The sequence below is a fragment of the Hemicordylus capensis genome, chromosome 1 (genome assembly GCF_027244095.1).
Source record: "Hemicordylus capensis ecotype Gifberg chromosome 1, rHemCap1.1.pri, whole genome shotgun sequence".
In the NCBI taxonomy this organism is placed as follows: Eukaryota; Metazoa; Chordata; class Lepidosauria; order Squamata; family Cordylidae; genus Hemicordylus; species Hemicordylus capensis.
Genome location: NC_069657.1, coordinates 355,624,713 through 355,646,595, shown reverse-complemented (window position 1 = coordinate 355,646,595; position 21,883 = coordinate 355,624,713). Strand labels below are relative to the sequence as shown.

At 40.1% G+C, this 21,883-nt stretch overlaps 1 protein-coding gene across 7 annotated transcripts in view; it reads right to left on the bottom strand.

Moving 5' to 3' along the window:
* ADGRG6 (adhesion G protein-coupled receptor G6) overlaps positions 1-21,883 on the bottom strand; it is a 185,804-nt gene that overhangs the window by 90,567 nt on the left and 73,354 nt on the right. For 6 of the 7 annotated variants that reach the window (XM_053290074.1, XM_053290064.1, XM_053290054.1 and 3 more), the window contains 3 exons: positions 19,414-19,482; positions 10,863-10,943; positions 1,750-1,835 (listed from right to left, as the gene is read on the bottom strand). In XM_053290074.1, the coding sequence (XP_053146049.1) occupies positions 1,750-1,835; positions 10,863-10,943; positions 19,414-19,482 (236 nt within the window). The remainder of the gene's footprint in view (positions 1-1,749; positions 1,836-10,862; positions 10,944-19,413; positions 19,483-21,883) is intronic. The other variant, XM_053290094.1, reaches the window with a different exon arrangement.

Below are 21,883 nucleotides of genomic sequence, written 5' to 3'. Positions count from 1 at the left end.
GTGGATCTAGCTCAGTATTGTCTTCACAGACTGGCAGGGGGGCAAGGAAGCTGCCAGAATTTTTTCAAAGGATTTGGACAGAGGGCTGATTTTTGGTGATTTGTTGATGTTTACGGGGTTCTGTTGTTTCTGAGGTGTTCTGAGTGTAGATTCTCTGGTAGCAAATGAGAGTGGATTAATGGTTTGTATTTAAAATCTCATTTGCTACTAGAGAATCTACATTCAGAACACCTCAGAAACAACAGAACCCTGTACCCCATGGGTTAGCAACCCAGGGGGGTGGCTGGCACCCTATGTGCACTACACCAACACTTGCTCTGGGCCACCCCAGTGCCCCCCAAGTACAGTTATGGGGCTGCTGAAACCTCCATTACACCTTATGGGGGAAAACCTTAAAGACCCCTAAATTCAACAAATCACCAGAAATCAGCCCTCTGCCAAAATCCTTTGAAAAAATTCTGGTAGCTTCCTTGCCCACCCTTGGGCACTACCACCAACCCCACACCACTCTAGGCCACCCCTTTCCCCCCGATGTGAAGCGATACACCTCCATTATACCTTATGGGGAAAAACCTTAAAGACGCGTAAACTTCAACAATTCACAAAATATCAGCCCTTTACCCAATCCCTCTGCAATTTGGGTGGTAACCTCCACCCACTAGACACTACCACCCCACCCCACTCTTCTGCCCCAGATCCCACTTTATGCCCCAAATCTGCCCCAAAGACACTAAAACTTCAACAATTCACCAAAAATCAGCCCTTTGCCCAATTCCTCTGCAATTTGGGTGGTAGCCTCCACCCATTAGGCACTACCACCCCACCCCATTCTTTTGGCCCTGAGACCCAGCTTTTTTAAAATCCAAATTGATTCAGTTTTGGATTAATTCAGATCCGAATAAAATCTGGGGTGATTCGGATGGGTCAGATTCAGATCCAAAAACAAACTGGGGGTGTTTCGATTCAGATCAGAATTGAAACACCGAAAATCTGAATTGCACACCCCTACTATATGGATGTCCCTCACTCTGGTTTCAGTGTCAGGCTGCATACTTCACTTTGTCTCAGATTATGATTCTTTTTATATATTACTCATGAAAGTAGCCTACATATACAGGAATCAGTTGCTATCCTAGTGTATCTTAATACATTCAGTTTAGTTAAGCCTACATCAGTCATTCAGTTTAATAAAAATGAAACCAATTTAAAGGTATATTGTGTCACATATTTACACACACACACACACACACACACACACACACACACACACACCCCAGAAGAATGAAGGAAGAGGAGAAAGGACCAGAACCTAAGTCTTGACAAAAGTTCTGAAATCTTCATTTGATGACGTCGTGGATGAACAGGATTGTATATGCTGCATCTGCACATTCAGCAGAAGTGAGAATAAAGTTCTATGTGCATACAGTCAATTATCGAGACTCAAGGAGGTGATGTTAAGATGGAACTTATCCTGCTTGGTGGATAATAATCGAGGACATGCTTTTTATTTTAATCAGGCACGTTTTTAAAAGTGGAATATATCTCATATATAGAAAGCAGCAGAACTCAAGTTCTATACACATATATCAAATGCTTGAGCAAATAAACTTAGGACTTAATTGGTGCAGAACATTTTTATAAATATCTTTTATATTTTCTAGTTGTTATCTGAAATCTTTTGATGCAGGCACATGTAAACGGTATAGGAGGATACTTAAAGGAAAAGGCTTAGAAAGCATTCTAACTTACCCATTCTGCAATTGTACTCTGAACTTTTGACTCTGAATCAAGGTTGTAATTGTAGACTGTAATGGCAATTCTGTAGAATAATCCCCCTATGCATTAAAAAAGACACTGTAAATATTAGAACTAGAGTACATGTTTTATAACACTGTAAAATGCTGAGAAAGGATGGATGCCATTGTTTCACGCTATGTGTGTGTGTACTTAATCAGCATTTATATAAACAGAATGGCTACCTTTTTTGCATTAGCTCATATATAAATTTATTGAAACTGAACATTACTGAGTGGACTCACAGTTATACTGAGCTATTAATGAATTATATACATATTTCAATTTTAATACTTCCAATTTTAATACTCAAAGTAGACCCACTGAAATAAAAAGGAGCAGTTAAGCAATGCCTTTGTCCTTTTAATTTTATTAAGATTACCCTGAATAATTTCCCTCATGAAGTCAACCATGAAGCTGAACTTGAGGAAGTGATATCTTTAATGTTCAATAACAATAACAATGATTTTTATAATGAATAAATATACATCTGATGTCAATTTACTAAATTATTGTGAAAATTATGCTTCTCATTTTCAGAGATCATGCAGAGATTCATATTGAAATGACCTTCTATACTGTTATGCCGCTTTTCTGAAACAAGCAAAATTGTGTTGTACTTCAGTCAATACATGGCAATATGTCAGGTAACAATGTGAGTCCCCTGTTCTTCTGAATTCAGTCACAAAACATCTACTGATATCAGTGGAGATAGGATTTTACACTCAGGGCATGGTTCTATTGCCAGTAAAACTGGTCTACGTTCAGTGACTACAGCAGAAACCATGGGCAGGTTCAGATGACCAGCTGTAAGTACTGACAAAGTAGGTATGAGAGGAACTGAAGACGCTGGGGAGAGTAAGCTCCCAACGGGCATGATGTCTGAACCCACCACTTCCAGTTCCAAATCCTAGTTACCCACCTCCACCTTAGATATTTACCAACTTTGTCAAGCCAACTCAAACTCCTGTTTTCAAGTGGGTTCTGAAAGTTGGTAAAATCTAAGGTAGAACTGGGTAACCAGAATTGGGTACCAGCGGCAGGTTCAGATGTCATGCCTGTGAGGAGTGTGTGCTCCCCAGCACTTCTAGTTTATCTCATAAGTACTTTGCAAGAACTTACAGGCACCCTTTGAAAAGCTATAATATTGTAAGGGATCACATATATTAACAAAGATTGCATTACTGATACAGATTTTACTATTCCAACTTTCAGTGTCCATAACCATACACTTTTGCTACAGAGACTCTGGGGTCCAGGTACACTCTATACACTGGTCTTCAACTGAGAGGGTTATGATTCACAACCTGGTCATGCTTTGTTCTAAGGCAGGTTGCATCAGTGGTAAAACCACAATTTCTGGAGTTTTATGTTTTGTTTTGTTTTTTAAAAAATTTAGAATACAAAAGAGATGATGGGGGAGAGAAAAGAAATCATAGAAAAGAAAAGTGAGACCAATGTTACAGTTTAGGATTAGAAGTGGATCTCAGTTGCTCTAGTATATGCAACATAGGGAGTGGGAAAGATACAGCACAGAGATGAGGGTATGGGTAATCACCATCTCACTGGTGTCTGTCTTGTCATGCTATGTGCACCAAATTTCAGGACATGCCATTTGTAATAACTAGACTACATTAAATCCCAGCCATGAGCCACATAAGTGTTTGCTGCTGCACTCATGATTTACATGGAACAATCAAAGTGGAGAGCAGAAGTTTCTCACAGTCCTGTTTAGCTTAGATGAAAAAGGAATTTGAAAGAGAGGGTCCATCACAGCATTGGTGGTACAATCACAACACGCATAGGATTATTTGGACATTTATATGATATGTAAGTAATGACTAAACCAATTTCTAAGAGTAAAATCCCATTTCCATTTCAGTGAAAAGGAATTTTATAATTAGTCTAGGTGAAAATACAAACATATATTTTAAATTAAATCAAATTTAATGGAAAAGCTATAAAATATTGTCTATGAAAAAGAGGTAAAGAATACAATATTCACCACTAGATGGTGAATGAAAACATGATTCAGAAAGGTTAATAGAAGATTGTAGCTTTCTTGCTACTCTCAGGAGACTATAAAGTGCCAAAATCAAATGGATATCTTCTCATTCCAATCAATTTTCCCTTCAAAGCTATGTAATTATTTTTTTTCTTTTAGAAGGACAACTGTTGTAAAATTGAAGCAAGTTGAGAAAATTAAAAACTGGTAGGAATGTCTAGATATGATTCCCACTGTCCATACTGCTAAACCTTATTCTTTCAAATATATTCTGGATATAACCTTTAACAAAATAAAAATAACTGAAAAAATATGTAGCCGCTAAATAGGGGTGTGCAAACTGATTCGAATTTGAACTGAACCGGGCATTGAGTTGGACCTGCCAGTTCGAATTCAAACCAAACTGAGCATGATTCGTTTCAAACTGGTTCAAATTGGTTTGAGCCAGTTTGAGCCTCCAAAACTAGGCTGGGTGGTAGGCACCCATGAGCACCATCCAAACCCCAAAGCAATTGGACACTCCTATGATTTTTATTTATTTTTATTATTATTGCCCATTATTCCCTATGTGGCGTATGCTAGGGGCAAAAAACTGGGGTGGGTGCCCACCGAATGGCAAAGCAATCAGAGACTCCTGCGATTATTTTTTCTTTTTTCTTTTTTTTTCTTTTTTGATTCCTCCCATAGGCTGAGGATTATGGCAATTGTAGTCCAAAAACAGCTGGGGGGCCAAAGTTGAGCAGGCATGATTTCTAACCTAATATTTTTTACTGTGGTAGTAAGCAGTGGGGAAGTAACTTGCCTAAGGAGCAAGAGGTTGCTAGTTTGAATCCCTGCTGGTAAACACCTATAATGGGCAGCAGCGATTTAGAAAGATGCTGAAAGGCATCATCTCATACTGCACGGGAGATGGCAACGGTAAACCCCTCCTGTATTCTACTAAAGAAAACCACATAGCACTGAGATCACCAGGAGTCGACACCAACTTGACAGGACAACTTTACCTTTACTTTTAGTAGCTCTCCAGAGTCTCCAGCAGAGGTATTTTCCATCCCTTGCTGGAGGATCCCTTCCATCCTTTATTCTTTTTTTAGGCTGGAGGTGCCAGTTATTTAACCTGGAAAGTTATTCAACTAAAGCATATGCTTTGCCACTGAGCTATGACCCCTTCCCTCATGAACCTTCAAAACTCTCCATTCCAACTATCAGCAGGAAGGAAGACTGAGGAGGAAGACATATGTGGATCATGCATAGAAGCTAGAAGTTTGTTGTGTGAATGCAAAAAGTTGCACTCGTGCAAGAGCTGCTTTCCATGCTTTCCATGACTGCAACTCTCTTTCTGCCCAAGAAAGGAGCTTCCAATGGTGAAACATCTGAGCTTCTCTGAAGGCCTGGATGCTGCCCAGAATACACACAGACACAGACACACACAGACACAGACAAATAATGTCAGTGGAAAAAATAGGTATACCAATGACATTTGATTGTCCCAGTAGTCTCCTCAGAGTTATTGTGGTTAGTAAATGGAAGGGTAGTGATTAGAAATCACATACTAATGCTGCTAGTATTAATCATTTAATAAATGAAGTCCTAATCACGGTCAATTACTTTAAGGCTTATAATATTATGCATGAGGTCTAATCTAGTTACAGTTACTTCTACATCAATTCTACAAAATCTAGCAGATGAAATGGTATTCTCTTTCTAAAACAAGCTTCGTGTTTTGACATACTGTGGTTGACCTCAGGTCCACACGAGCAGCCCCATTCAGTGAAGGAGTTACATAAAAAACAAGACAAAACAGATTTGGGAGAGTTTGTATGAGGACTCAGTGTTGTGTTGGGCACAATACTTTGGCTTGCTTCAAACACCACATTTGCCAGAGGTTTCTCATGTTTTGACATTTCTGGTTCAGATGTTGAAGCTGAGCTTTGGGTTTGCAAGTTATGGTGATGAAATGTCATCCCAGTCATTATTTCTGTGCTGTTTAATGTGTTTTCATTAAAATGGCTAAGAGGTTCAACGAATGATGAGGACTGAATTATCTCATCAGAAACTATTGAATATGCAGTTTGTTCGAAAAGGTGAGAATATTTTGATATTTTTTCATAATCCAGGAAGTCTTCAAAAGATGGAGATATTGTCCACATGTATAAATCTGTAGCCTGGATTTTAGTGGTATTTAAGGAAGACAGATCGTTGTTAACTGAACTATCCATGTGCTTGTTGGAATCATGTACTTTCCAAAGTAGTTCATCTTCTGAAACTGTAACTTTAATATAAGATTTACTGCTTCCATAGTTTACATTACCATCAACCATTTCTACATGATCAGCTAGATGAAAAGAAGGGGTAATCTTGCTTTTTGTGTTTCCAACAGATTGCTGTTCATTGTCAGCTACATGACTTCCATGCAGTTCATTTGTGCGCATGCTTAGCTCTTCATTCCACAAATAGTCTGAGCTAGCAGAATTTTGATCAAAGTTACTTAGAAGACTTTGTGAGACTAAAGGTGCAAAAAACATCAGTGCTGAGTTGTTGCCAAGTTGTGCACTTGCTCCGATGTGGGGACCTATGCTATGAGCATGTGATATCTCCAAAGACTGTGTCCCTGTGAAGAGGTTTTGTTTTCCTAGAAAAATATTGTTCACGAGTGTGTGTCCTTTATTTTTTACATTATCAGAAGCACTTGTGATTTGATTACTCTGTATGTCCATATATATATTCTGAGACTGCAGTGGCTCCTCAGTATGTATTGGATTCTGTGCAAGCATTATGCAGGAATGATGAGTACTGTCTGTACATGAAAGCTCAAAAGATGGTGTCAGTACCTGAGTATAATAAGGATAGGTATCTATTACATAGTTAACTGATGTTTCATCCAAATTTTGATGTGTGGTTAAACTGGTAATTCTTTTCAACTCGTAAGTTACCCTTTCATGTAATATATCAGAAAAACTTAGCTGTAAATGCAAAGAAGGCTGAATCACAGGTATGTCCAGTGAAGTAAAAGTGAAATGAAGAGAAGATCTATCTTTTATTGGGACACTTATTTTAAGGGGAAGGTCTGTTTTTGTTTCCAATTGTACTGTTCTTTCCATACTTTCTGAAATCACTGATGAGGTGATTGGAATAACTGAAATAAACTTCTCTATATCTTTTTCTGACTCAGATGTAGAAAAGTTTGTTTTTTCACCTCCAAAGCCTACTGTGCTATTATTAGGGATTATTTGCATGGATATATCATTTATTTGTGTAGGGGTACTGAAAAAGCGCACTCTTTCTGTTGAGGAAGAAAATGGCTGACTAAATGAGTACCACCACCTTTCTGTAGATTCTTCAGAAGACAGCAGTGGCTCTTGCTTCAGGGTCCAATAATGTCTCGATGAAGATGCGCTATCTATGTATAGTGTTGGGAGGTTTAAATAACCTGTATTCCAGGACTTACTAATTTTAACCATGCTTTTAGGATCAACAGTTGGAAAAGCAACATCATTGTGTGCATTATCATATTTATTATTTTGGAAATACTCAGTTCTTGGAAGTTTATATGGCTTTAACTTGGTATTTTCCAAGGGAATTAAGGAAGGCAGCTCATAACTGATGTAAGAAATAAATTTATTTAGGAGTTCAAATTCATCTTCAGGAGAAGAGGCCTCTTCATCTGAAAGTTCTAGTTGTGCAGTTAGAGGTTTATGTGTAAATAAGCCACTTTTAAAAGAACCCATATCAAAATTTCCTTGCTGCAAAGATGAAACAGGAACAGTCGGTTGAATTCCTGAACTTCTGTCACTTTTTTGTAATGCTGCTGATAATACTTGCAATGCTGTACTGTATTCCACTGGCAGGAGAACTTCTGTTGGCTGGATGATGGGCATAACATCTGGAAACCAGGCTTTCATGTTTTGTAAAGAGCCAGAGGGATTTGCACTCTGTTTAAAAATTTGTTTTTTAAAATATAGTGAATTATAGCCTTTGATAAAATTAAATTTTGTAGGTTGTAGTTCACCAACAATATAAAATCCATTCCAAACAGAACCCTCCTCTAAAATTTTCTTAGTGGGTTCAAGGTAGACATTTTCAAGTGAGCCCAGTAAGTCCTGCCTTGTTTCTTTAGCTAATTCCTTGGGGTGTGTAGAATAAGAAAATGGGATAGAAAGAGAAGGATGGGTTTCTTCTGAAATTTCAGGAGTGACATGATTGTAAGTTGCAACTTCAGTCCATGTACTCAAAGATTGTAAGAAACTATAAGCATTCTTATTTGCAGAGGATAATGTTTGACTGTTAGGAGATAACCTCCCTTGATGGTCTTCTGTAGGTTCATAATGTGTATTTTTGCTTGTCAGAGAAGGAAATGCAGTATCTGATTTAGGATGCTCTAATTCAGCTGCCCAAGTCCATATTGGTCCTGTGTCAACATTTTCACTCTGCTGAAGAGGGAGTATCATGTTCCTGATATGATCAAGAGGGATAGTTGGTATTTCCCTTGGATTAATATTTTCACTTAGTAAAGTAACAGAGTGCCCTGAAACATTATTAAGGATTGGATGTGTCATAGATGAATTATTGTTTATGTTTAATTGTTCTGTAAAAGGACCCATGGTATTAACTTGGGTTTCCCCAGGAGCAGATGATGTGACTTCAGGGGTTGTTAGAATGAAATAATTGGGTGAAATTTTTCTCTCTGGGCTTTGCTCCTCAGATGATGAAGATTTACTAATGTGGAGATGCCTCTGCTTCACAGGCCAAACTATTGGGGTTGAAATAATTCCTATATGTTTGACGCCTCTTATCTTAGAATCTTCTTGCCCTTGCAGTACTGGCTGAGAAGAATTGGCTGCATTTCTCTTGGCTCTGAAGATCACTGTAGCAGGAGCTTTCAATTCCAACAGGTCTGTATATAGTAAGCCATATTGTTAATAGATGAAAAATGTCATTTATGAAAACTAACTTCCTCTTCCTAAGGCCTTGCTCAGAAATTGAGTAAGGTAGAATTTTCCATTTAAATAAATTAGGGGGAATTAGATTGGTTTATACCAAGCGTGATTTTACTGTGCTGCACAGAGACTTCCAAAACACAAAATTGGCTTTGAACAGCTTGACCTTACTCTGCTCATTGTGAACATCTACAATTTCTGTCGTTTATAGTGATAGAAAGCTATACAGGTAATGCATGATCCTTCAAATCCTATTATCATCTGTACAATTATAATTCTTATAATATAAGATATAAATTAAGTATATTTATTTTGAAGCCCATTCAACCTCCACACAGCAGAAACATTTTTTAAAAAACACAAGATCATTGATTTAGCTGTGTAAATTAAATAAATAAGGACAATGCCTTTCATGAGGTTTTACAAAAAAACTACTGAAGTTCATTACAGTTATTACCAATTCTACTTAATAGAACTACAGGAATTAAAGAACATTTATTATGAAAACTGACAAGGTTTGTTCCATCTGCTATCTCCTGGACAGTTTTTTGCTGTTCAAACTACGCAAGTTTCATAGAACTGCAAGCCATGTCCTGCTTGTGGAATGGCACTTTTGTGGTCATTCTTCCATGCAATCTGGTGAAAAACTGATTTAAAGTGTTAGAGGAGCCTTATTAATATTGTGATATGAAAGAAGCTGCCAATGGAAGGAAATCATTATTTCACTTGGGCAAACAGAAGTGCCTTCCCACTCACGCAACCCTTCTCTGAACTGAACCTTATATATTAGCTGTGGTGAGTTGTCAGAATTGTAAAGCACCCCTTTGAAATCTTCCATCATGAAATAACCACAGCTGAGTAGTCACCCTTGTCCTGTACTCAAATAACTTGCTCTTGTTTTGAACACGTAGCAGGAGACTTTGCAGATTTTAAATCTAGTACTGCTCTTGTACAAGTACCTTGACTTTTCCTCTACCAGAATGCCTTGTCATGCACGCTACTCTATTCCTGCATCCTTTTCCTCATCTAAAGCCTCTGTCATTATTCTGTATCCCAGACATGAATCCCACTGAGTTTCTAGCACTCACGATACTTCTTATTGTCCCAACCTTCCCTATTCTGTATCTGCCATCTATTCCAACTTTTCCATGATCTGATTCTGAAGTCTGCAAGGGTTACAATTATAATACCAGCCAATGGCTCAGAAGTAACCTAACATAGATTTAGGTAAGCTTTTATATGGATATGCTGAATTGCTGGTGGTTGTTTACTGTCAATTTTAAGTTCTGTAAGCCACCCTGAGAAAGCACAGGATATAATTTTTTAGAACATAAAACAACCCTACGCCTTTTTAGTGGTTTGTGTTTACCAACGTCACCGAAATCTTGGCCACAGTCTATATCTGCAGTCTTAAGAGATATGACATCTCCACTATTTACCATACAACTGAAACTATCCAGCTTCGAAGAAGAAAGGTGCCAATTAGTTTCAATGAGATTTGCTTTGCTCCTAATGATATTTCCACTAACGTTTACCCTCAAGATAGATCTGAACAATTTTGATGCTCTAATAAAGCTTTTAATAAGCCCTAAAAAGCAACAGTAATAAAATAAGATATCTCAAAGGTAAAACAGTGTCGAGAATGCCTTTTAAAACATAGTTCCTAACATTTAGCATTTAAAGATCACTGAAACAAACATGCCAGTAATGGGAGAAATGCTTGAAAAAGTATCTCACATATAAAGGAAATAGGAGTAATTTCCCTTTCCTGAAATTACACTAATTTGACACAAATTGCTAGCTGACATTTCCTACAGGGCTACAAACACAGAAGCAGCACTGCAGGGCTACAAAGAAGCTGATGAGGAGCTGTGACATAGTCTTTGTGGTGCATCCTGGGTGTGGGGGGGGGCAGGTTGCTGCTCGTCCCTTCATCCAGAAGGACTTTTCACTTCCAGGAACATGTCCCTGAAAGCTGCTGTGCAGCACTGCAGGGCATGTCAGTCACTTTCAACAGTGCTTCTCGAAGCAAGCCCCTTTATGTGACATATTACAATTAGAAACCTTAGTAAACAATAAAACGACTTAGTTAAATAACAAAGAAAATGTAACATTGAATTTCTTACCATTGTTTTGTTTATCAGTTCTATTAGTATCAGGCATGTTAGTTGTGACAGTGGGTGATGTAGTGGTGGAATTTACAGTAGCTGGTAACAAAGATGAGAAAGAAGTGACTTGTATGGAACATAAATGTTAATGAGGTCAGGCAAAATGGGAATAACGAATGAAGACACAAATGGGGAGGGAAGGAACTGACTACTGTACTACCAAACAAGCTACATAATGCACATATACAAACACACATCAATATTTTGTTTAAAGCATGAATGAGTTAAATAATCTGTGGTTCTCTGGACAATGTGCTAGACCCAAGTTCAGATTCCAGTTCATTCATATATTTTCCAGAGGACCTTCAGCAAACTTCATCAGATCACTTGTAAAATGGAGGTAGCATAGTTCTATCCCCATTATATGAATATAATGAAGAAATTTTACCTTAATAAGATATGCTAACATCTGACTCCAGTCCTAAACACATTATTTGTAAGTGTGTTATTAAAAATTGCACTTCTCACTACAGTCAGTGCAAATAACCAAGTGAACCCTAGACTGTGCTATAAATGGCATTTGCTGAAACAACAGCTGCAGTATCAGTCTTTTTATGAATACGCAAATTGTGAATCATCCTCTTTCAAGGTCCTTAAACAAAAACATTTGTTTGTGAACACCACAAAAATAGCATCTTCTGGGCACCCACGTAAGTATCTAATTAAATCATCTAAGCTCTCCATAATAAACAGAATTAAAATCATAAATAAATATATTTGTACAGGATACATTTTCAAAGTGTTGCCTGGAATTTCAGCTGTACAATTACCACAGGCATTCAGAGAAGTTACCACACATAAAGATTCAAAGGTTACCACAAAGGAAACATTCAAAAAGTGTTGTATGTTGAAGCCAACGCAGAGAAGGAATATTCATAAGAGCCTGATATTTGAGAATAGGAGTGTATACAGACATTTTCATCAAAGCAACCAAGAAAGTACCACTAAACAAGAGAAGGAAAGTCTTAAATATCAGCTGGGAGTTCTGTTGGTGTACCGATCTCCCTGCTGCCCAACAGAGTCCCTGAGCTGATGGACGTGGTCTCAGGTTTGGTGTTGGAATCACCCAGGCTTGTGGTGGTGGGGGACTCCAATGTTCATTTCGGGACCAATTTGTCCAGGATGGCTCAGGAGTTCATAGCAGCCATGACAACTATGGGCCTATCCCAAGTGGTCCCGGGACTGACTCATGTTGCTGGTCATATGCTTGATCTGGTCTTTCACTTTGATCAGGGTGGAGTTCCATGGGTGGGGACTCTTGTGATCTCCCCACTATCATGGATGGACCACCATCTGGTTAAGGTTGGACTCACGATCATGTCCCATCTCCACAGGGGTGAGGGGCTTATTAGGATGGTCCACCCATCCTAAAGGGTAACCAAAAGGTTACTGAATCCAATAGGATTCCTTGAAAGGATTTAGTGTTGGTGTCCCAGGTTGAGGTGGTGGCCAGATGAGCTTCGGCTTATATACCAGCTAAGTCAATTTCTCTTGATATACTATCTCAGAACAGTGGTGCATATACTGTAACCTCCAGAATTGACTACTGCAATGTGCTCTGTTTGGGGCTCCCTTTGTACATAGTCTGGAAACTGCAGTTGGTACAGAATGTGGCAGCCAGGCGAGTCTCTGGGTCATCTGAGAGAGACCATATTACTCCTGTCTTGAAAGAGCTACACTGGCTGCAGATAGGTTTCTGGGCAAAATACAATGTGCTAGTTATAACCTATAAAGCCCTAAATGGCTTAGGCCCTGGATATTTAAGAGAATGTCTTCTTTTTCATGACCCCCACCGCCCTTTGAGATAATCTGGAGAGGTTCGTCTACAGTTGCCACAGGCCCTTCTGTTGGCTACTCAGTGATGGGCCTTCTCCATTGCTGCCCGGAGGCTTTGGAATGTGCTCCCTGTTGAAAGAGGAGCCTCCCCATCAGTGTTCTATCCCCCCCCCCGTGCAGAGTTTTGTTCTGGGAGGCAGTATCAAGGCAATGTGTGTCCATGTGCATTCAGAATGGGACCTTCCTGATTAAAAACTGAGCAAGATCTAAAATTAACTGAGCAGACATTAAAAAAAAATGTGGGAGTACGGACACACATTCAGGTCTTAGAGGGAACACTGCTCCCCATCTCTGACAACTTTTAAAAAGGCAATTAAGACACATTTTTTCACTCAGACATTTAATTAGATTTATAGTCTTTAACATTGTGTTAAATTTTAAAGTGTTTTAATGTTTAAATTCTGTTTTAATGTTGCTTGCTGGTCTTGAAGAGTTGCTTGCTGATCTTGAAGAGAGAGGAAGCAACAAGCTTGTATTTCTCTCCTAAAGGAGACATCAAGCAAGGGAACACAGCAAGGAAATAAGATAAATAAATAAATCACCAAGAAAACAAGAGGGGAAGGAGAAGCTAAGTCTGCTAGGGTTGAAAATCTACTAGAGTTTGATTTCTGGCTGGCTTGAAGTGTTTGTGTCTTTGACAGAGGAGAGGCCTGACAAAATGGCAAATGCGGTTCAGTGTTAGCAAGTGTAAAGTGATGCACATTGGGACGAAAAACCCCAACTTCAAGTATATGCTGATGGGATCCAAGCTGTCGGTGACGGACCAGGAGAGGGATCTTGGGGCTGTGGTTGACAGCTCATTGAAAGTGTCTATTCAATGTGCAGCAGCTGTGAAAAAGGCAAATTCCATGCTAGGGATCATTAGGAAGGGGATTGAAAATAAAACGGCTAACATTATAATGCCCTTATACAAAACTATGGTGCGACCACACTTGGAGTACTGTGTACAATTCTGGTCACCACATCCAACAAAGGACATTGTTGAACTGGAGAAGGTACAGAAGAGGGCAACCAAGATGATCAGGGGCCTAGAGCACCTTTCTTACGAGGCAAGACTACAACGGGGGGCTTTTTAGTTTAGAAAAAAGACGACTGCGGGGAGACATGATAGAGGTCTATAAAATCATGCATGGCGTGGAGAAAGTGGAGAGAGAGATATTCTTTTCCCTCTCACACAACACTAGAACCAGGGGTCACTCCATGAAATTGATTGCCAGGAGGTCTAGGACTAACAAACGGAAGTACTTTTTCACACAACGCGTGATCCACTTGTGGAACTCTCTGCCACAGGACGTGGTGACGGCCAACAACCTGGATGGCTTTAAGGGGGGTTTGGATGACTTCATGGAGGAGAGGTCTATCAATGGCTACTAGTCAGAGGGCTGTGGGCCACCTCCAGCCTCAAGGGTGTGCCTCCGAGTACCAGTTGCAGGGGAGTAATGGCAGGAGAGAGGTCATGCCCTCAACTCCTGCCTGTGGCTTCCAGCGGCATCTGGTGGGCCACTGTGTGAAACAGGATGCTGGACTAGATGGGCCTTGAGCCTGATCCAGCAGGGCTGTTCTTATGAGTGGGGGATTCATTTCCAGGTGAGGACCCCAGCTTATTTGAGGGCTCACATTCCTGAGCTGCTGGTGTTGAGGAAAGGAGAGGAGGCTGCTTGCTGATCTTGAAGAGAGAGGAAGCAACAAACTTGTATTTCTCTCCTAAAGAAGATATCAAGCAAGGGAACACAGCAAGGAAATAAAATAAATAAATAAATTACCAAGAAAACCACCAAGTTTGGCTGGTGGTGGTGAATACAAGGCTTGGACCAGAGGAGCTTTTCTTCCAGGAGTTTTAAACAGATAATGAAGGAGTTTTGCAGGAATAGCAGGAAATTGGTGGGAAACTCTGTGGGGAGGCACACAATTAGGCAAACAGGGGAGACACCCAGTGCAAGAATAAGGTGAGTACTACCGAACTTTTGCAGTGGTTAGAGTGCTGGACTAGGACCAGGGAGACCTGAGTTCAAATCCCCATTCAGCCATGAAACTAGCTGGTTGACTCTGGACCAGTCACTTCTCTCTTAGCCTAACCTACGTCACAGGGCTGTTGTGAAAGAGAAACTCAAGTATGTAGTACACCGCTCTGGGCTCCTTGGAGGAAGAGTGGGATATAAATGTAAAAATAAATAAATAAATAATAATAATAACACCTGTTGACTGTGTAAATAAATAATAGTCGTCGTCATCATCATCATCATCATCATCATCATCAAACATCACCAAGACCTGGCAATGGCTTAAGAATGGCAACTTGAAGAAAGAAACTAAGAGTTTAATACTGGCTGCACAAGAACAGGCACTAAGAACAAATGCAATAAGAGCAAAAGTAGAAAAGTCAACAACAAACAGCAAGTGCCGCCTTTATAAAGAAGCAGATGAAACAGTGGACCACCTAATCAGCTGTTGTAAAAAGATCACACAGACTGACTACAAACAAAGGCATGACAAGGTAGCAGGGATGATACACTGGAACATCTGCAAAAAATACAAGCTAGCTGTAGCCAAAAATTGGTTGAACCATACAACTGAAAAAGTTGTAAAAAATGAAGATGCAAAAATATTATGGGACTTCTGACTACAAACAGACAAACATCTGCCACACAATACACCAGATATAACTGTAGTCGAGAAGAAAGAAAAACAAGTCAAAATAATCGACATAGCAATACCAGGGGATAGCAGAATAGAAGAAAAAGAAATAGAAAAAATCACCAAATACAAAGATCTACAAATGGAAATTGAAAGGCTGTGGCAGAAAAAGACCAAAATAATCCCAGTGGTAATTGGTAACCTAGGTGCAATTCCAAAAGACCTTGAAGAGCACCTCAACACCATAGGGGCCACAGAAATCACCATCAGCCAATTACAAAAAGCAACTTTACTGGGAACAGCCTATATTCTGAGACAATATCAATTCAATTCAATTTATTGCGGCCGTAGGCCACATACAGAAAATATACAAAATAAGAAAGATTAAAAACAAAATGGACAATATGTATAACAACAACAACAACATTGATAATAAAATTCAGCCATCCCAGGTCCTTGGGAAGGACTCGACGATGTCTGGATAAAACAAACCAGTCAATAACACCTGTCTGACTGTGTAAATAAATAAATAAATAACCCATTTATTATTATTATTATTATTATTATTATTATTATTATTATTATTATTATTATTATTTTATTCGATTTCTATACTGCCCTTCCAAAAATGGCTCAGGGCAGTTTACACAGAGAAATAATAAAGAAATAAGATGGATCCCTGTCCCCAAAAGGCTCACAATCTAAAAGAAACATAAAAGAGACACCAGCAACAGTCACTGGAGCGATTGTGCTGGAGGTGGATAGGACTAGTTACTCTCCCCCTGCTAAATAAAGAGAATCACCACGTTAAAAGGTGCCTCTTTGCCAAGTTAGCAGGGAGTTTTAGAATTAGTTGATAACTGTACCCAGTACCTAGCCCCATATACTCTAAATAGCCACTAAAACTAATTATGAAGGTAGAATGCCCAGCAGGGTGGGGGATAGTCACATGTATGACTACCTGCCTGAGGGGCAGAAGTTGTGGTTGTGTGCTCAGTGCAAAGAGCTATTGGCTCTCAGGGAACAAGTCTGTTCCCTTGAAGCCAAGGTGGCTGGCCTGGAGAAGCCAAGGGAGGCAGAGAGGTATGTTGATGAGACCCTCAGGGATGTGATAGAGGCATCCCACTTTCAGGCTGACAGTTCCTCTGCTGTCATAGAGAATAAGGGTCTTAGGGAAGGAGGACATCAGTCTGAGGAAGAGGGAAACATTCCCTTAGTTGGGACCCCTTCCTTGGGTGATATGCCAATATCATCTCGTACAGAGGATACTCCTCCAGGGAGTGGGGGCCTTCTAATAATGGGTGATTTGATCATTAGGTGCATAGAGAGATGGGTCAATGACCCATGTGTAGACCGCATGGTGATTTGCCTGCCTGGTGCAAAGGTTGCGGACATCACACTGCTTCTAGGTAGGCTGTTAGGCAGTGCTGGGGAGTCAGATTTCGTGGTGAACGTTGGCACCAACGATGTTGGGAAATGTAGTCGGGAGGTCCTGGAAGCCAAATTTAGGCTGCCAGGTAGCATACGGAAGTTCTGGACCCCCAGGGTAGCGTTCTCTGAAGTGCTACCTGTTCCATGCGCAAGGACAGCGAGACAGGTGGAGCTGAGGGGTTTCAATGCGTGGATGAGACATTGGTGCCAGGAGGAGGGGTTTAGATTCATTAGGCACTGGAAACATTTTGGGGAAAATGAAGACTGTATAAAAGGCTTCCACTTGAACCAAGATGGAACCAGACTACTGGCGCTTAAAATCAAGAAGAGATTGATTTTAAAATGACACCTGGGGGATTGCCCAGAGCAGAGCAGCTTTTAAAATGACACCTGGGGGATTGCCGGCGGTAACAGGGTGGCATCTGCTTCAGCCAGCAAATTCCCCTAAGGTGTGAGGGTGAATAAACCAGAAGGGGACAGAGCAGAGCGAGGAGTTGAGCAGAAGGAAACATAGGACAGCTTGCCAAATAGGTCAAATAATGGTAAGTGGGATAACACATGCTAACACCAGGTGAGGGACCAGGCGTATAGGTGTCTATATACGAATGCCATAAGCCTCTGAGCCAAGATGGGTAAGCTGGAGTACTTGGTTACTAATGAAAACATAGATATAGTGGGTGTAACAGAAACTTGTTCATAAACGATCTAGAAGTTGGGGTGACCAGCGAAGTCGCCAAATTTGCAGATTACACTAAACTATTTAGGGTAGTGAAATCCACAATGGATTTTGAGGAACTCCAAAAAGCTCTCTCCAAACTGGGGGAGTGGGTGACAAAATTGCAAATGTGGTTCAGTGTAAGCAAGTGTAAAGTGATGCACATTGGGGCAAAAACACCACCTTCACATATACACTGATAGGATCTGAGCTGTCGGTGACTGACCAGGAGAGAGATCTTGGGGTCGTGGTGGACAGCTCATTGAAAGTGTTGACTCAATGTGCGGCAGTTGTGAAAAAGGCTAATTCCATGCTAGGAATCGTTAGGAGGGGGGTTGAAAATAAAATTTCTAATATTATAATGCCCTTATACAAATCTGTGGTGCGGCCACATCTGGAGTACTGCATACAGCTTTTGTCACTGCATCTTAAGAAGGATATTGTAGAACTGGAAGAGGTGCAGAAGTGGGCAACCAAAATGATCAGGGGCCTAGAGCACCTTCCTCATGAGGCTAGGCTGCAGCATCTGGGGCTCTTTACCATGATCAAAGTGTATAAAATTATACATGAAGTGGAGAGGGTGGACAGAGAGAAATTTTTCTCCCTCTCACAACACTAGAACCAGGGGTCACCCCATGAAACTGAAGGTTGGGAAATTTAGGACCAAGAGGAAGTACTTTTTCTAAACAGCACATAATCTATGGAATTCTTTGCCATGGGATGTGGTGATAGCCACCAGCATGGATGGCTTTAAAAGGGACTTAGACAGATTCATGGTGGAAAGGTCTATCAATGGCTACTAGTCTGGTGGCTGTGGGACATCTCCAGCCCCAGAGACATGATGCCTCTCAATACCAGTTGCAGGGGAGAAACAGCAAAAGAGAGAGCATGCACATACCTCTTGCCTGTGAGCTCCCCAGAGGCATCTGGTGGGCCACTGTGTGAAACAGGATGTTGGACTAGATGGGCCTCGTGCCTGATCCAGCAGGACTGTTCTTATGTTTAAATTGTATGGTTTTTATTGTAAACCACCCAGAGACATAAGTTTTGGATGGTATATAAATTTGTTCAATGAATGAATGAATGAATGAATGAATGAAATAAGGGAAGGTACACCTAAGCTTCAAAGAAAGGCATGAGGCAGCTAGAATTTCCCATCAATTTAGATACACTGACTTGTGAAAATATCCACAGGTTTGTTTTAGTTTTTAAAAATTGATAATCCTAACACTAAACATCTGTGCATCGTTTCCATATTTCACATACTAAAGCATGAAGAGAGACCTGTAACTGTAGTAGTCTTCCTCAAGACACACTGCCATCTTAAGAGAAAAATCATCAGTCTTCCTCCATGACACTGTTCACTCAGTGATCAGCCAGAAACTAGGAAACCGCTGCCTGGATGGTTCCTAAATGTGCTGTGATCAATGTTTTTTTGATCAGTGATTGTCTGTAGCAGCTGTTAGGTGGGCACATTCAATGACAAGCCAGAAACTGAGAAACAGATATCTTGCTAGAAGAGTGCTACGATCACTGTCATTGGGTTGACATTCCTACATGACCTGCAGATTATAACCCCAACCTTCCTGAATGAAAACTACATTTTAAAAGATATACAAAGTAAGTGGTAGGAAGTAAGGATAAATGTAGTCAGACTGCTCCATAACATCTGTTGGGTAGGGTTTCATATAATGAAGACCCTATGGAAATGCTGTTATTGAGTGAGTTGTAACATTCTCTCTACATACAGCATTACTGTATATACCTGAACAGCTGATGACAAGGCCAAGACATCTACTCTCTGGTTATTTTATGTTTAGAGCTTATCCTTTTAACACTAAAAAGTATCAGTTACAACCAAAGTGAACTGACAGAATATTGTTGGCTTCTTACCTTGGCAAAGGCTTCCTAAGTTTGCACAGCTAGTTGGTTCAATTGTAGGCAGGGGAATGAGATAGGAACCTTTAAAAGGAGGAGATAGACCATAAGCAATACTTGTCTCCAAATATAATATCAAATATAGTATTCATTTCAAATAAAAGGAAAATCGTTCAGTGACACATCTTCGTTTTATTTCCCCCTGAAATACAGATTATTTGGATAACTCCCTTGATATGCTAATATGCCTCCATCTGCATTTTACCAACTGCCTGATGGTTCCACATTATTCCAGTTAAATACAGTAGTGCAACACATGTTCAATACTTGCAATACTAACATCTAATTGATAGCAGGCAATTTTTGAGGCAATTTGCTGGAGACTACCAGTGTCCACTTTTGTACGCCACTGACATTTGTCTTTAAAAAAGACATAAATTATTTATTTATTTATTTATTCAATTTTTATACCACCCTTCCGAGCTGCCTCAGGGCGGTTTACAATTAAAAAACAGAAATCATTAAAAAAAATTAAAACAGAAATACAAATATAAACACCAATTTAAAAACAGCTTAAAAAAACAATTAAACTATCAAAACAATTAAAACCCTGAAAACCAGGTTAACATTAAAACAATTAAAACTAATTAAAAACCCTGAAAGGCCAGGCCAAACAGATGGGTTTTAAGATGGGTTTTAAATTTGTCTTTACCAGAGATCATGCAAAGAAGTGGGAAAGGTATGGGAAATGTTATCTGCTGAGTGGCTAGCAGCATCCAGTGCAGGTCACTGATTTCATGGCCTATGCCCGTGTGGGTGCTGCTAGCCACTCAAGCAGCTGCATAACTGCACAGTGCTACGTTAACAGCCCCCATGCTTCTTCCTTCACTTTGTGACTTCCTCCGACAAGGATGCTAGGTTCCCTTCACCTGTGCAGCAACACTCAGCTGAGGACACCAATAGTCTCCGGAGAACCACTTCATGAACCACTAACTGATGAGGTGTAAATTACCTTACTTCTGGGAGACAGATATAATGATAGTTCATCCTTTTTAAAAATACAAAGGTCACAGTAGTTGTGTCCTTTGCAGTTGTGTTCTCCAAAACTGGATATGGGGGAGGATGTACAGTCTCCATACAGACAAAAGCAAAAGGTTTACAACATGCAAATGGGAAAGCGGCTACAGTGAGAGGGGAATCACTGATGTTGAAAACATTTCACTAGAATGGTACATCTGGGAGAAGGGGCATTAATCTAAAGCAGGCTTGATAAATCCCAGGTGCCATCGAGTCATGGCACCTAGAAATTAACCATGGTCTAAATTAGGATATTCAGAGGGAGAGTTATTTAATAAAATCTTTATTTGTGCCAGGCAGCCTTCTTCCTATTACATACAAAGTGGATAAAGAGAAGTCCATTTACTCTCCCCCTCCATAATGTCCACCTCTAAATCCAGTAACTTTGTCAAGTATCCAGTATTTGGCTCCTAAATGTTTGGGCCAGCTCCAGCATCCATAGAAAATCTGTCAAGGTCTAATTCAGCATCATATACCGTATATTTAAAAAATAAAACCCAGCAAAAGTACAAAATGGCATGGGCAGCAGGGATGAGAGGAAGACTGAAGTGGGAAATGGCATTTCATAGGAACATAGGAAGCTGCCATATACTGAGTCAGACCATGGGTCTATCTAGCTCAGTACTGTCTTCACAGACTGGCAGCGGCTTCTCCAACGTTGCAGGCAGGAATCTCTCACAGTTCTATCTTGGAAAAGCCAGGGAGGGAAGTTGAAACCTTCTGCTCCCAGAGTGGCTTTCCCTAATGTTGGTACACTGTTCCTTTTGTGCCTTTGGCCTAATGGAGGCCCCACTGCCAGCCCTCCTCAGTGTCATTGCTAGTGCTGCCACATAAGTTTGGATGCAAAAAGAAAATGTGAGGCACTGAAGAAGGTTGGTCCCAGTATGATTCCTTTACAGATCAGGATTGAATGTCAGTGGGATTTGGGCCTGATTCATAGTAGATTTGAAGAGGGAATTCTTGAGTTCCCTTTTCTCAATGCCTTTGTTCTGAGCCTTTGCACCATCACCAATTATAACTAACTTCTGAAACTCCTGTAAAATTATCCAGTCTGCCTGGAGAAAGACAAAACTACTGCACGGCATGTATGGAGCAGACCATGAGATCATGGACTAGGACAAAATAGCTGGTATTGGAAGCTGGACAGAAATGCGTGCCTAGTTTTCTTGCTTGCCGATATCTTGAGTTATATCTAGGTCAGCCCATGTGAATACATTTATGAAAGCCTACCTTCACCATACAGCAGCAAATCTAAGCAGCTAGGAATCCAATTTCAAATGGCATATTAAGCCAGAAGCAGACACTGTTCTCCCCAGAAAAGTATCTTTGCCAATATGTAAATACACTTATGCTCAGTAAGTCCATTAGCAAAATCAGTAACCTTATGTGAAAATAAAAGCTCTCTGTT